This window comes from Nerophis ophidion, linkage group LG19 (assembly GCF_033978795.1).
Source record: "Nerophis ophidion isolate RoL-2023_Sa linkage group LG19, RoL_Noph_v1.0, whole genome shotgun sequence".
Classification (NCBI taxonomy): domain Eukaryota; kingdom Metazoa; phylum Chordata; class Actinopteri; order Syngnathiformes; family Syngnathidae; genus Nerophis; species Nerophis ophidion.
The window spans coordinates 43,821,379-43,839,213 of record NC_084629.1 but is presented as its reverse complement, the minus strand read 5'-3'; the positions used below and the strand labels follow the sequence as shown (position 1 = coordinate 43,839,213).

General features: G+C 31.8%; 1 protein-coding gene across 1 annotated transcript in view; it reads right to left on the bottom strand.

Annotated features, from left to right (window-relative positions):
• lrp2a (low density lipoprotein receptor-related protein 2a) overlaps nt 1-17,835 on the bottom strand; it is a 175,081-nt gene that overhangs the window by 633 nt on the left and 156,613 nt on the right. The window contains exons 70-77 of the mRNA XM_061880085.1: nt 12,768-12,887; nt 12,602-12,692; nt 12,455-12,522; nt 11,188-11,305; nt 11,006-11,126; nt 2,272-2,364; nt 1,633-1,752; nt 9-80 (exon numbers count right to left, since the gene is read on the bottom strand). Coding sequence (XP_061736069.1) covers nt 9-80; nt 1,633-1,752; nt 2,272-2,364; nt 11,006-11,126; nt 11,188-11,305; nt 12,455-12,522; nt 12,602-12,692; nt 12,768-12,887 — 803 coding nt within the window. The remainder of the gene's footprint in view (nt 1-8; nt 81-1,632; nt 1,753-2,271; nt 2,365-11,005; nt 11,127-11,187; nt 11,306-12,454; nt 12,523-12,601; nt 12,693-12,767; nt 12,888-17,835) is intronic.

The window sequence follows — 17,835 nt, the reverse complement described above, 5'->3', positions numbered from 1 at the left end:
TGACTCACCTTGAAGTAGGACAGGTTCTCAAAGGCGAGGCTTGGCTTCAGTTTGCGCTTGAATAATCTCCATGTTGACTCCTTAGGACCACAACACAAACAAAACTATGTTCCCCAGAGATGATATTAGGGCCACATTTACTAAAGGTTTGTGGTAGAAAAGTCAGGGAATTTAACCAAGAGCCTCATCCTGTACAATTTTATGTGGTTGAAAAGTCCAATTCTTCAACAGGAACAAGAGTTTGTTACAACATTTTTAATTACTCACAATTAGATAGTACAAAGTTGGATTGAATCGATATGAAAACAGACAGAGTCTCATGAGACGAAAGATGGTGAACCCTCATGAAAGGAATTAAGAAAGAGCACATCAGGCTTGGTCTTCCCTTCTTATTTATACACTCCATGATGACCTGATTTCTATCATAACAACTTATGTAACTGTCCAATGTTCAGGGTGACTTGACCTCTTATGTCGTGTCCCTCCCAAATGCATTTAGTTTGGAGGTAACCTGAGGACAGAAATTTTCCACTACAGGTTTGCAGGTGCATTCCACCACGTGCAAACTTAAATGAGATGATTTAGCGCATCTTTCTTGAATTAAAATGGAGAAGATACGCTGCCACAATAATTGGAAGACAAAATGCTAATTTAATCATTTAGCAAACGCATTGGGATCTTTCAAGACTGAAATTGTTCTGCGGCCACTATTTAGTGTCTATAAAGGACGTGCAAAGTGGCAGTTGCAGAGAATTGGCTGTGAGAAATCAGGTGTTGTTCTCAACAGATTTGGACTGTCCAAAATAAACATATAGTCTATTCAGCAATATCATTTTATGATTTTATAGCTCCTGGATGAATTAAGAGGCTCTTTGACACAAATTCAATTGATGCATTTTGCTGTCAGCATTTTTTTGGACATTGACAATGGGCCTGATGTACTAAGATCCAAATAACAGGTGTTAGTGTGCAATTGGGTGTGATCTACTAAGACTGCATGTCAAATTGATGACAGGTAACACACCACCTTGTTTAAATAAGGTTTTTCTGTGTACTACTGGCATTATGTTCTCCCATTGACATGTGTTCTGCAATATGAAGGCTAAAATATGAGGCAGGAGACTGTTGAACAACTTAAGCTGTACATCAAGCAAGAATGGGAAATAATTCCACTTCAAAGATGTGTCTCTTCAGTTCCCAAACCTGCACTGAGTGTTGTTCAAAGGAAAGGCCATGTAACACACTGGTAAAAATGCTTAACTTCATGATTATTTGCAAAAAAAAAAAATAAGTTTCTCAGTGTGAAGATGAAATATCTTGTCTTTGCAGTCTATTCAATTGATTTGTTGTATTCTCTTTTTATTGAGCATTTACACAACCTGACAACTTCACGGCTTTTGGCTTTTGTACTTAATAGCATTTGGAAATGAGTTAAAATGGAGTTGTGGACTGAAAGTGCAATGAAGAAGAAACAATAATAAACATTCATTGAGAATATTTGAATAGTCGACTAATTAAAATAAAGTATTTGCTGACTAGTGGACTTGACTTTGCAGCAGAGAACATGTTGATGAAATATTAAAAGGCAAACAGTAGGTTTGAATACACACCAAGAAAAATAAAAAGACTTACCTCAACTGGCTTTGGTGTGACGGTGGACGTATTGACAAGAACCTGGCTGTGTTCTAAACGATACACCGGGTTGACAAAGTTGTTTTGGACCGCCGGCTCACCGCTCAAATGAACCGTCATCTGTTTGTGGACAAAGAAGCCAAATGAGTTGTGTACTAAATAAATATCCTTACTCGGCTGATTCAACAGTTTCTGAAATATAATATCCAATCTTGTTTCATTGAGTGTTGCTGCCTGGGTTTGGAATCATCTAGAAGACGGTTGTAGAACACTGGCTCATAATTATATGTGTCAATTATATTTATCATAATTATGTGTGTCAATTATATTTATCATAATTATGTGTGTCAATTAAGTACTTGTGTTCTTTCTAGCAATCTCCATTTTCACATGTACATCTTTTAACTGCACAACATTTTATATTGTTATACATACCAAACATTTGTTTTGTTAAAACTAAAAGACGTAAAAATCTGCTTGACCTACCATTTCGAAGCAAGTTACCTAGCAAAATGTATACTGTAAAAATAACTATACATTTTACAGTAAAAAAAAATAAATGGCAGCTTAGTTGCCAGAATTTTAAGCATTTCAAGTGAGTGCAGGTGTGTGCCGAGACCGTAGTGAGTGCAGGTGTACCTGGGAGGCGTGAATGACAGCAGGTGTGTTGGCGTATAACGGGTTCTCGAAAGTGACAGCATGTCTGGCAGCTTCCATGGCGAAGTTATCATCCTAGCAAGACATTGTTTAATAACACAAACCTGCAGCGACACATTCTGTTCTCATCTTTCCTACTGTGAGGAACACCACAGCGCCCTCTGCTGGCAGTCTACATAACTGCAGGTTGCAGCTGTGCAATCTTAAAGGGGAAGTGCACTTCTGGGGGGAATTTACCTTATTATTCACTGTACTTATGTGAGACAAAAATATATATATATTCTTTTTTTATGCATTCTAACCCGTAAATAAACGCTAGCAAAAGTCAGCTAACAATGGAGCCAATAGGAGTCATGCTCTTCTGGCTCTAAAACATCCAATATAATCCATCATTTTATATACATACTAACATAAGTATATATGTAACACATACATACTTATGTTAGTATGTTACATATATACTTACGTTAGTGTGTTACGCACATACTTATGTTAGTACGTTACATATATACTTATGTGTGTTACATACATACTTATGTTAGTAGGTTACATATATACTTATGTTAGTATGTTACATATATACCTATGTTAGTATGTAACATATATACTTATGTTAGTATGTTACACATATACTTATGTTAGTGCGTTACATATATACTTAGTGTGTTACATACATATGTTAGTATGTTACATATATACTTATGTTAGTGTGTTACATACATACTTATGTTAGTATGTTACATATATACGTATGTGTGTTACATACATACTTATGTTAGCATGTTACATATATACCTATGTTACTATGTTACATACATACTTATGTTACTATGTTACATGTATACTTATGTTACTATGTTACATATATACTTATGTTAGTGTGTCACATACATATGTTAGTATGTTACATATATACTTATGTTAGTGTGTTACATACATACTTATGTTACTATGTTACATATATACCTATGTTACATACAGTATATACTTATGTTAGTGTGTTACATACATATGTTAGTATGTTACGTATATACTTATGTTAGCATGTTACATATATACTTATGTTAGTGTGTTACATACATACTTATGTTAGTATGTTACATATATACTTGTGTGTTACATACATACTTATGTTAGTATGTTACATATATACTTATGTTAGTATGTTACATATATACTTATGTTAGTATGTTACATATATACTTATGTTGGTGCGTTACATACATACTTACATTAGTATGTTACATATATACTTATGTTAGTATGTTACATACATACTTATGTTAGTGTGTTACATATATGCTTATGTTAGTATGTTACATACATAATTATGTTAGTATGTTACATGTATACTTATGTTAGTATGTTACATACATAATTATGTTAGTATGTTACATGTATACTTATGTTAGTGTGTTACATATATACTTATGTTAGTATGTTACATATATACTTATGTTAGTATGTTTCATACATAATTATGTTAGTATGTTACATACATACTTATGTTAGTATGTTACATACATAATTATGTTAGTATGTTACATGTATACTTATGTTAGTGTGTTACATACATAATTATGTTAGTATGTTACATATATACTTATGTTAGTGTGTTACATACATACTTATGTTAGTATGTTACATACATAATTATGTTAGTGTGTTACATACATACTTATGTTAGTATGTTACATATATACATATGTTAGTATGTTACATACATAATTATGTTAGTATGTTACATATATACTTATGTTAGTATGTTACATACATACTTATGTTAGTATGTTACATGTATACTTATGTTAGTATGTTACATATATACTTATGTTAGTATGTTACATACATAATTATGTTAGTATGTTACATGTATACTTATGTTAGTATGTTACATACATAATTATGTTAGTGTGTTACATGTATACTTATGTTAGTATGTTAGATACATAATTATGTTAGTATGTTACATGTCTACTTATGTTAGTGTGTTGCATATATACTTATGTTAGTATGTTACATATATAATTATGTTAGTGTGTTACATGTATACGTATGTTAGTGTGTTACATACATAATTATGTTAGTATGTTACATATATAATTATGTTAGTGTGTTACATGTATACTTGTGTTAGTGTGTTACATACATAATTATGTTAGTATGTTACATACATACTTATGTTGGTATGTTACATGTATACTTATGTTAGTGTGTTACATATATACTTATGTTAGTATGTTACATATATAATTATGTAAGTGTGTTACATGTATACTTATGTTAGTGTGTTACATACATAATTATGTTAGTATGTTACATACATAATTATGTCAGTGTGTTACATGTATACTTGTGTTAGTGTGTTACATACATAATTATGTTAGTATGTTACATACATACTCATGTTAGTATGTTACATGTATACTTATGTTAGTGTGTTACATATATACTTATGTTAGTGTGTTACATACATAATTATGTTAGTATGTTACATGCATACTTATGTTAGTATGTTACATGCATACTTATGTTAGTATGTTACATACATAATTATGTTAGTATGTTACATGTATACTTATGTTAGTGTATTACATATATACTTATGTTAGTATGTTACATATATACTTATGTTACTATGTTACATATATACTTATGTTGGTATGTTACATATATACTTATGTTAGTGCGTTACATACATACTTATGTTACTATGTTACATATATACTTATGTTAGTATGTTACATACATAATTATGTTAGTATGTTACATATATACTTATGTTAGTATGTTACATACATAATTATGTTAGTATGTTACATGTATACTTATGTTAGTGTGTTGCATATATACTTATGTTAGTATGTTACATATATACTTATGTTAGCGTGTTACATATATACTTATGTTAGTGTGTTACATACATAATTATGTTAGTATGTTACATGTATACTTATGTTAGTGTGTTATATATATACTTATGTTAGTATGTTACATACATACTTATGTTAGTATGTTACATATATAATTATGTTAGTGCGTTACATGTATACTTATGTTAGTGTGTTACATACATAATTATGTTAGTATGTTACATACATAATTATGTTAGTGTGTTACATGTATACTTATGTTAGTGTGTTACATACATAATTATGTTAGTATGTTACATACATACTTATGTTAGTATGTTACATGTATACTTATGCTAGTGTGTTACATACATAATTATGTTAGTATGTTACATGTATACTTATGTTAGTGTGTTACATATATACTTATGTTAGTATGTTACATATATACTTATGTTAGTGTGTTACATATATACTTATGTTAGTATGTTACATACATAATTATGTTAGTGTGTTACATACATAATTATGTTAGTATGTTACATATATACTTATGTTAGTATGTTACATACATAATTATGTTAGTATGTTACATATATACTTATGTTAGTATGTTACATACATACTTATGTTAGTATGTTACATGTATACTTATGTTAGTGTGTTACATATATACTTATGTTAGTATGTTACATACATAATTATGTTAGTATGTTACATGTATACTTATGTTAGTATGTAACATACATAATTATGTTAGTGTGTTACATGTATACTTATGTTAGTATGTTAGATACATAATTATGTTAGTATGTTACACGTCTACTTATGTTAGTGTGTTGCATATATACTTATGTTAGTATGTTACATATATAATTATGTTAGTGTGTTACATGTATACTTATGTTAGTGTGTTACATACATAACTATGTTAGTATGTTACATATATAATTATGTTAGTGTGTTACATGTATACTTATGTTAGTGTGTTACATACATAATTATGTTAGTATGTTACATACATAATTATGTCAGTGTGTTACATGTATACTTGTTGTTAGTGTGTTACATACACAATTATGTTAGTATGTTACATACATACTTATGTTAGTATGTTACATGTATACTTATGTTAGTGTGTTACATATATACTTATGTTAGTATGTTACATATATAATTATGTTAGTGTGTTACATGTATACTTATGTTAGTGTGTTACATACATAATTATGTTAGTATGTTACATACATAATTATGTCAGTGTGTTACATGTATACTTGTGTTAGTGTGTTACATACATAATTATGTTAGTATGTTACATACATACTTATGTTAGTATGTTACATGTATACTTATGTTAGTGTGTTACATATATACTTATGTTAGTGTGTTACATACATAATTATGTTAGTATGTTACATGCATACTTATGTTAGTATGTTACATACATAATTATGTTAGTATGTTACATGTATACTTATGTTAGTGTATTACATATATACGTATGTTAGTATGTTACATATATACTTATGTTACTATGTTACATATATACTTATGTTAGTATGTTACATATATGCTTATGTTAGTGCGTTACATACACACTTATGTTACTATGTTACATATATACTTATGTTAGTATGTTACATACATAATTATGTTAGTATGTTACATATATACTTATGTTAGTATGTTACATATATAATTATGTTAGTGTGTTACATGTATACTTATGTTAGTGTGTTACATACATAACTATGTTAGTATGTTACATATATAATTATGTTAGTGTGTTACATGTATACTTATGTTAGTGTGTTACATACATAATTATGTTAGTATGTTACATACATAATTATGTCAGTGTGTTACATGTATACTTGTTGTTAGTGTGTTACATACACAATTATGTTAGTATGTTACATACATACTTATGTTAGTATGTTACATGTATACTTATGTTAGTGTGTTACATATATACTTATGTTAGTATGTTACATATATAATTATGTTAGTGTGTTACATGTATACTTATGTTAGTGTGTTACATACATAATTATGTTAGTATGTTACATACATAATTATGTCAGTGTGTTACATGTATACTTGTGTTAGTGTGTTACATACATAATTATGTTAGTATGTTACATACATACTTATGTTAGTATGTTACATGTATACTTATGTTAGTGTGTTACATATATACTTATGTTAGTGTGTTACATACATAATTATGTTAGTATGTTACATGCATACTTATGTTAGTATGTTACATACATAATTATGTTAGTATGTTACATGTATACTTATGTTAGTGTATTACATATATACGTATGTTAGTATGTTACATATATACTTATGTTACTATGTTACATATATACTTATGTTAGTATGTTACATATATGCTTATGTTAGTGCGTTACATACACACTTATGTTACTATGTTACATATATACTTATGTTAGTATGTTACATACATAATTATGTTAGTATGTTACATATATACTTATGTTAGTATGTTACATACATAATTATGTTAGTATGTTACATGTATACTTATGTTAGTGTGTTGCATATATACTTATGTTAGTATGTTACATATATACTTATGTTAGTGTGTTACATATATGCTTATGTTAGTGTGTTACATACATAATTATGTTAGTATGTTGCATGTATACTTATGTTAGTGTGTTACATATATACTTATGTTAGTATGTTACATACATACTTATGTTAGTATGTTACATATATAATTATGTTAGTGTGTTACATGTATACTTATGTTAGTGTGTTACATACATAATTATGTTAGTATGTTACATACATACTTATGTTAGTATGTTACATGTATACTTATGTTAGTGTGTTACATATATACTTATGTTAGTGTGTTACATACATAATTATGTTAGTATGTTACATGCATACTTATGTTAGTGTGTTACATATATACTTATGTTAGTATGTTACATATATACTTATGTTAGTGTGTTACATACATAATTATGTTAGTATGTTACATGTATACTTATGTTAGTGTGTTACATATATACTTATGTTAGTGTGTTACATATATACTTATGTTAGTATGTTACATATATACATATGTTAGTGTGTTACATGCATAATTATGTTAGTATGTTACATGTATACTTATGTTAGTGTGTTACATATATACTTATGTTAGTATGTTACATATATACTTATGTTAGTATGTTACATATATACTTATGTTAGTGTGTTACATACATAATTATGTTAGTATGTTACATGTATACTTATGTTAGTGTGTTACATATATACTTATGTTAGTATGTTACATATATACTTATGTTAGTATGTTACATATATACTTATGTTAGTATGTTACATATATACTTATGTTAGTATGTTACATGTATACTTATGTTAGTATGTTACATATATACTTATGTTAGTATGTTACGTGTATACTTATGTTAGTATGTTACATACATACTTATGTTAGTATGTTACATATATACTTATGTTAGTATGTTACATACATACTTATGTTAGTATGTTACATATATAATTATGTTAGTGTGTTACATGTATACTTATGTTAGCGTGTTACATATATACTTATGTTGGTATGTTACATATATACTTATGTTAGTATGTTACATACATAATTATGTTAGTGTGTTACATGTATACTTATGTTAGTGTGTTACATACATAATTATGTTAGTATGTTACATACATACTTATGTTAGTATGTTACATATATACCTATGTTAGTATGTTACATACATAATTATGTTAGTATGTTACATGTCTACTTATGTTAGTGTGTTGCATATATACTTATGCTAGTATGTTACATATATACTTATGTTAGTGTGTTACATACATACTTATGTTAGTATGTTACATATATAATTATGTTAGTATGTTACATACATAATTATGTCAGTGTGTTACATGTATACTTGTGTTAGTGTGTTACATACATAATTATGTTAGTATGTTACATACATACCTATGTTAGTATGTTACATGTATACTTATGTTAGTGTGTTACATATATACTTATGTTGGTGTGTTACATACATAATTATGTTAGTATGTTACATGTATACTTATGTTAGTGTGTTACATACATATTTATGTTAGTATGTTACATATATACTTATGTTAGTATGTTACATATATACTTATGTTAGTATGTTACATATATACTTATGTTAGTATGTTACATATATACTTATGTTAGTGCGTTACATACATACTTATGTTAGTATGTTACATATATACTTATGTTATTATGTTACATATATACTTATGTTAGTATGTTACATATATACTTATGTTAGTATGTTTCATACATAATTATGTTAGTATGTTACATACATAATTATGTTAGTATGTTACATATATACTTATGTTAGTATGTTACATACATAATTATGTTAGTATGTTACATGTATACTTATGTTAGTGTGTTGCATATATACTTATGTTAGTATGTTACACATATACTTATGTTAGTGTGTTACATACATACTTATGTTAGTATGTTACATATATAATTATGTTAGTGTGTTACATGTATACTTATGTTAGTGTGTTACATATATACTTATGTTGGTATGTTACATATATAATTATGTTAGTGTGTTACATGTATACTTATGTTAGTGTGTTACATACATAATTATGTTAGTATGTTACATACATACTTATGTTAGTATGTTACATGTATACTTATGTTAGTATGTTACATATATACTTATGTTAGTATGTTACATATATACTTATGTTAGTATGTTACATGTATACTTATGTTAGTATGTTACATGTATACTTATGTTAGTGTGTTACATGTATACTTATGTTAGTGTGTTACATACATACTTATGTTAGTGCAACACAGTAACATATGTAACATAGTAACATAAGTATATATGTAACAGAGTAACATGCACTTTCATAATAACATGTGATATTGACATATTTGACTCATTTTAAGCATACATCCGTGGATTCATTGATTCTGACAACAAAGCATACAACTTCCATTAATGACAGACTTCATGAGGGACCTCAAAGACTATTTTGGGACAAATGATAATGCAAAAGTTTATATTTTGGAGATAAAATATAAGAAGGATGAACTACACATTTTGGAAGGTCTGTGCTTAACAGATCCAGTTTTAGTGAACTTGAAGCACCATACAGCAGTATTGATCAGGGACAAACAAGATCTACAAACTATCAACATAATAAAAGAAGATGTACAAACTATCAACATAATTATTGGTGTAATGGGCGCCCCAGTCTACTCACATTAGCTGCATGGTTAGCCACATCCTACTTTCTAACAACTATTTGAAATGTGGACTGGTCAGACCACAGAACACTTATCCACTTGGCATCAGTCCATCTTAGATGATCTCGGGCCCAGCCAAGCATTTCTGGGTGTTGTTAATAAATGGATGTGGCTTTGCATAGTAGAGTTTTAACTTGCACTTACAGATGTAGCGACCAACTGTAGTTACTGACAGTGGTTTTCTGAAGTGTTCCATGTGGTGATATCCTTTGCACACTGATGTGGATTTTTGATGCCGTGTCGCCTGAGGGGAAAAGTGTTTTTCTCACGTAATGTGGCAGTTTTATGTATGCTTTTTAGCGGTCTTTATGGGTGCAAATGTGTACTCACATTAGCTGCATTGTTAGCCACCTCCTACTTGCCGTATATTACGAATTAGAATGCATAAAAAAAGAAAAAAAAAGGTGCTACATGTACTTTAAAATAAATGACAAATCAGATTTTCCTGACTTTACGGCACAAATAAAAATGCAATGCAGACCCTCAGCGACTTCTTCACACATGAACTCACCATCTGCATGCTGGTGTCGATGAATGACACACCAATACGTGCTGGGCCCAGATCCACGTTGTCACCAGAGTGAAAGGTCACACCATTGCCCGTGTCGCTGGACTTCACCAGACTGCTGAGGCTGGAGAAAAGCATGATGCTCAGAGGATATGTTCTTCAGGACTGGATGAGTGGTGACACACCTGGGCAGCTTGGGCATGGAGGGGATGAAGGATCCAGTGCGTTTGTAGTTGAGGAAGACACCGACTGCCAGAGCTCCAGTGATGATGAGCACGATGACTGCCAGGAGAACTGCAGCAGCTGCGAAAGGTGGGAAATATTGCCTAATGAAATGTGTCAACTTCTTTAAAAAACACTCTAATTGATAAAAACTCAAAGAAGCATCTTAGTGCAAAAGATAAGTCTGCTGAGGCAGTAACATTAAAATGTCAATTATTGATTATGCAGTAGGGCTGCAACAATTAATCAATTGATTCCATTTGAAAAAAACATTAATTCTGTTGCTTCGATTAATTGTTTGATGAGTGCGACTAACACAAATTTATACAATCCAGATCACATGTCATCCATCTTCACATATATATATAAACAGTATATGTATATATACACATATACATATATATGTAACATACTAACATAAGTGTATATGTAACATATATACATGTGTGTGTGTATATATATATATATAAATATATATATAAATATATACAAATATATATATATATATATAAATATATATATATACATATATATATATTTATATATATGTATGTATATATATATATATATTTATATATATATATAAATATATATATAAATATATATATATACACATATATATATTTATATATGTATGTATATATACACATATATATGTATGTATATATGTATATATATATATATATATATATATATAAATATATATATATATATATATATATATATATATATATATATATATATAAAGGGCTTCACGGTGGCAGAGGGGTTAGTGCGTCTGCCTCACAATACGAAGTTCCTGCAGTCCTGGGTTCAAATCCAGGCTCGGGATCTTTCTGTGTGGAGTTTGCATGTTCTCCCCGAGAATGCGTGGGTATATATATATATATGTATATATATATATATATATATATGTGTATGTATGCATGCTTTGGAGCCCCTCCCTGGAAAGAAAAAGTTTGCTGTAAAATATGAGCCCTCCTTTAAAGCAACACTTGCCTTGACCTTCAAAAGTTCAAATTGGAGGCCTGAGAGTCTCCATAAAAGCTAATAATGGTCAGTGAGGTTTAATATTGTTGGAGGGTTACAAAGAATTATTAACATGTTTATTATTATTTTGAAGTGCACCGTTTCTAACATATTTGTCTCAACATCTTTGCTAACACGGGTCTTGTTTCAGGTGTACCTGTCAGCAGGTGAAAGAGTGAGAAGTTGACCAACAGCGAGTACCTGTTCCTGCTGGAGCTCCTCGTGACTTGCCCATCTCGCAGTAGCTTCCCACGTAGCCAGAAGGACATCTTTGCAGCCGACAGGATGGACTTAGTAGTCAGTGAAGAAATACAGGCTGATATCAAACACACCTGCCAGCTCACTCACTTGCATGTGGGCACACCTCCTGCGTCTGTCAAGCAGCTCCCGCCGTTCATGCACCTGCAGGCCAGGGGCATTGCTACAGGTGCTTCAATAGCTGCGGGGTGACAATCAAACACTTTGGAGCAACAGACAAGACTTGGACTGCAACACTTCACACACGCAAGCTTACCTGCATCACATTCCCTCGAGTCCAAATCCATCGGAGAGGAACCCTGCGGGCAGGTACAGGTGTATCCACCTGGCCGGAGGAGACACAGGTGACTGCACACATTCTTGCACGGGTTGGGCACTGAGGATGGCAGAGCACAATCACTCTCTGGGTCAACTGTACAAGCAAAATGGAATGAACCTTTGACTTCCTAGTGATGTCATCAATTTCTAAGTAGCTCCACATATAGATCACATGACTACTACCTTTGGATCAAACGGAATCAATAATCAATACCAGCTTCAAGTGTATTGTTGCAGTCAGCAGAGTAGTTGCTCTTTCAATATGAACTCTTTTTCTTTCATTATATTCACCTCGCTTTTATCACAATTTATCACAACTTTTCCTAACTGGCTGCCTTCACAGGTGGGAAGTACTAGTAACCTACACTTACTTCTACTACTAGTAACCTACACTTACTTCTACTACTAGTAACCTACACTTACTTCTACTACTAGTAACCTACACTTACTTCTACTACTAGTAACCTACACTTACTTCTACTACTAGTAACCTACACTTACTTCTACTACTAGTAACCTACACTTACTTCTACTACTAGTAACCTACACTTACTTCTACTACTAGTAACCTACATTTACTTCTACTACTAGTAACCTACACTTACTTCTACTACTAGTAACCTACATTTACTTCAACTACTAGTAACCTACACTTACTTCTACTACTAGTAACCTACACTTACTTCTACTACTAGTAACCTACACGTACTTCTACTACTAGTAACCTACACGTACTTCTACTACTAGTAACCTACACTTACTTCTACTACTAGTAACCTACACGTACTTCTACTACTAGTAACCTACACTTACTTCTACTACTAGTAACCTACACGTACTTCTACTACTAGTAACCTACACTTACTTCTACTACTAGTGACCTACACTTACTTCTACTACTAGTAACCTACACGTACTTCTACTACTAGTAACCTACACTTACTTCTACTACTAGTAACCTACACGTACTTCTACTACTAGTAACCTACACTTCTACTACTAGTGACCTACACTTACTTCTACTACTAGTAACCTACACTTACTTCTACTACTAGTAACCTACACTTACTTCTACTACTAGTAACCTACACTTACTTCTACTACTAGTAACCTACACTTACTTCTACTACTAGTAACCTACACGTACTTCTACTACTAGTAACCTACACGTACTTCTACTACTAGTAACCTACACTTACTTCTACTACTAGTAACCTACATTTACTTCTACTACTAGTAACCTACACTTATTTCTACTACTAGTAACCTACACTTACTTCTACTACTAGTAACCTACACTTACTTCTACTACTAGTAACCTACACTTACTTCTACTACTAGTAACCTACACTTACTTCTACTACTAGTAACCTACACTTACTTCTACTACTAGTAACCTACACTTACTTCTACTACTAGTGACCTACATTTACTTCTACTACTAGTGACCTACACTTACTTCTACTACTAGTGACCTACACTTACTTCTACTACTAGTAACCTACATTTACTTCTACTACTAGTAACCTACACTTATTTCTACTACTAGTAACCTACACTTACTTCTACTACTAGTGACCTACACTTACTTCTACTACTAGTAACCTACATTTACTTCTACTACTAGTAACCTACACGTACTTCTACTACTAGTAACCTACACTTCTACTACTAGTGACCTACACTTACTTCTACTACTAGTAACCTAGACTTATTTCTACTACTAGTAACCTACACTTACTTCTACTACTAGTAACCTACACTTACTTCTACTACTAGTAACCTACACGTACTTCTACTACTAGTAACCTACACGTACTTCTACTACTAGTAACCTACACTTACTTCTACTACTAGTAACCTAGACTTATTTCTACTACTAGTAACCTACACTTACTTCTACTACTAGTAACCTAGACTTATTTCTACTACTAGTGACCTACACTTACTTCTACTACTAGTAACCTACATTTACTTCTACTACTAGTAACCTACACGTACTTCTACTACTAGTAACCTACACTTCTACTACTAGTGACCTACACTTACTTCTACTACTAGTAACCTAGACTTATTTCTACTACTAGTAACCTACACTTACTTCTACTACTAGTAACCTACACTTACTTCTACTACTAGTAACCTACATTTACTTCTACTACTAGTAACCTACATTTACTTCTACTACTAGTAACCTACACTTATTTCTACTACTAGTAACCTACACTTACTTCTACTACTAGTAACCTACACTTACTTCTACTACTAGTAACCTACACTTACTTCTACTACTAGTAACCTACACTTATTTCTACTACTAGTAACCTACACTTACTTCTACTACTAGTAACCTACATTTACTTCTACTACTAGTAACCTACACTTACTTCTACTACTAGTAACCTACACGTACTTCTACTACTAGTAACCTACACGTACTTCTACTACTAGTAACCTACATTTACTTCTACTACTAGTAACCTACATTTACTTCTACTACTAGTAACCTACACTTATTTCTACTACTAGTAACCTACACTTACTTCTACTACTAGTAACCTACACTTACTTCTACTACTAGTAACCTACACTTACTTCTACTACTAGTAACCTACACTTATTTCTACTACTAGTAACCTACACTTACTTCTACTACTAGTAACCTACATTTACTTCTACTACTAGTAACCTACACTTACTTCTACTACTAGTAACCTACACTTACTTCTACTACTAGTAACCTACACTTACTTCTACTACTAGTAACCTACATTTACTTCTACTACTAGTAACCTACATTTACTTATACTACTAGTAACCTACACTTACTTCTACTACTAGTAACCTACATTTACTTCTACTACTAGTAACCTACACTTACTTCTACTACTAGTTACCTACACTTACTTCTACTACTAGTAACCTACATTTACTTCTACTACTAGTAACCTACATTTACTTCTACTACTAGTAACCTACACTTACTTCTACTACTAGTAACCTACACTTACTTCTACTACTAGTAACCTACATTTACTTCTACTACTAGTAACCTACATTTACTTCTACTACTAGTAACCTACATTTACTTCTACTACTAGTGACCTACATTTACTTCTACTACTAGTAACCTACACTTACTTCTACTACTAGTAACCTACATTTACTTCTACTACTAGTAACCTACATTTACTTCTACCACTGTTAGCATACATTGTGATTGTCAGAGTACTTTAATGCAACTTCCTTTTTACATTTACATGAGAATGTTTGTCAAGAAGTAATACAACATTTACTTTGTTACATAAACTTTCATTCCCATCACCACATTTATTTTTGTCATCATTACTTTGACCTTTAATGTATGAATTGCTGCTTGCTTGTTGTGATGATTCCAGCGGGCACTAAAAGATGACTGAGTTCCAGCAATCCAACATAAGTTGTAGTGCAGGGCTGTCAAACGTAGGTGATGAGTCTGCCAGGTATGGAAATGAGCTGACGAAAAAAACTGCTGTTCTAAATGTGTCCACTGGATGTCATGATAGCTATTCTGTTAGGCAAGCAAACGCTTTATACAAGAGGTACACAGTAAAGGGTGACTGTGGCTCCTCCTCCTCCTCGACCCACATGAAACTTAAAACCTGCCGTTGTATGTCTTCTGCTTGGAACACATGGTCCTTTGGCACCCTCACTCCTCATAATGTCCGTCAAACATAAGAAAAGTCAACTTAACTCTTTTGAATAGTTTTGACCTCCGTTGCTTACAGTTTGTTGAGTTAGCACTGGATCGATACGTGGACCTGACCAAGGAGGTATTGATAGCTAGAAGAGTTTACATGTTGTGTTTTTTGTTTAATCTCAGAAAGACTTCAAGTTAAACCAGGCTTTGTAGACACACTCAGACCAAGTCTAAGCTCATTGTGTTTTTGAAGCTGCAGAAATTTCCTCAGAATGTTCAATAAACTTCAAAGGTTTTGTCCAGAGGATTATTTGTCATTTGTACCTTTTCATTATGTGCTTGTTCTACTTTTGGCCAACGTAAAACAAAGACAACAACCTGGAATTGTCTTTATTTTTAAGTTATCGTGCCGTGATTTTCCGGCCCACTTGGGAGTAGATGTTCCTCCATGCGACCCCTGACCTCAAATGACTGACAGCCCTGCTCTACTGACATTTGACTGCATCTCAGCAATCAAACAGAGCCTGGCAGTCACATGACCGTTCTCCAAACAAGACTGTCGAAAGTGACATGACATAAGACGTAGCAACACAACTTTCTAATGTTTACTTACAAGCTAAGAAAAAGAACATTTACACCATGTGCTGTCATCTGTGTCAGTAGAAATGTTCAACTTTCAGCCGACAAGATTTCCACTTCCAACTTGTGACATAAAATGTGCATCCTTTGTGGTTCATGATCTAATAGCTCCTCTCTGTCTCACACACACACACACACACACACACACACACACACACACACACACACACACACACACACACACCTGTTGTGTACCATTAAAAATAGCTACTAAATAAATCAGAGGTTACTCATCAGTTACTCACTAGAGTAATTTTTTCACTACAAATTGACTTACTCCTCCTAACTATACGAATGCGCATATTCCCTGTCCCCTTAAAAGGGGTTGGGGGGTCGCACTAATATACAACGAAAAACTTTAACCTTAGTCCTAACCTAAATAATAAATATAAATCGTTTGAGGTGCTTACTATGAGGTCTGTCACACCTCTGCCTCTATACCTGGCTGTTATCTACCGCCTACCAGGGCCCTATTCGGACTTTATCAGTAAATTCTTAGAGTTCATTGCTGATCTAGTGACGCACGCTGATAATATAATTATAATGGGGGACTTTGATATCCTTATGAATACCCCATCGGACCCACCGTGCGTGGCGCTCCAGACTATAATTGATATCATTGTTACTGTCACGACGTCACATTGGGTGTGAGTTTTTCCTTGCCCTTATGTGGGCTCTACCGAGCATG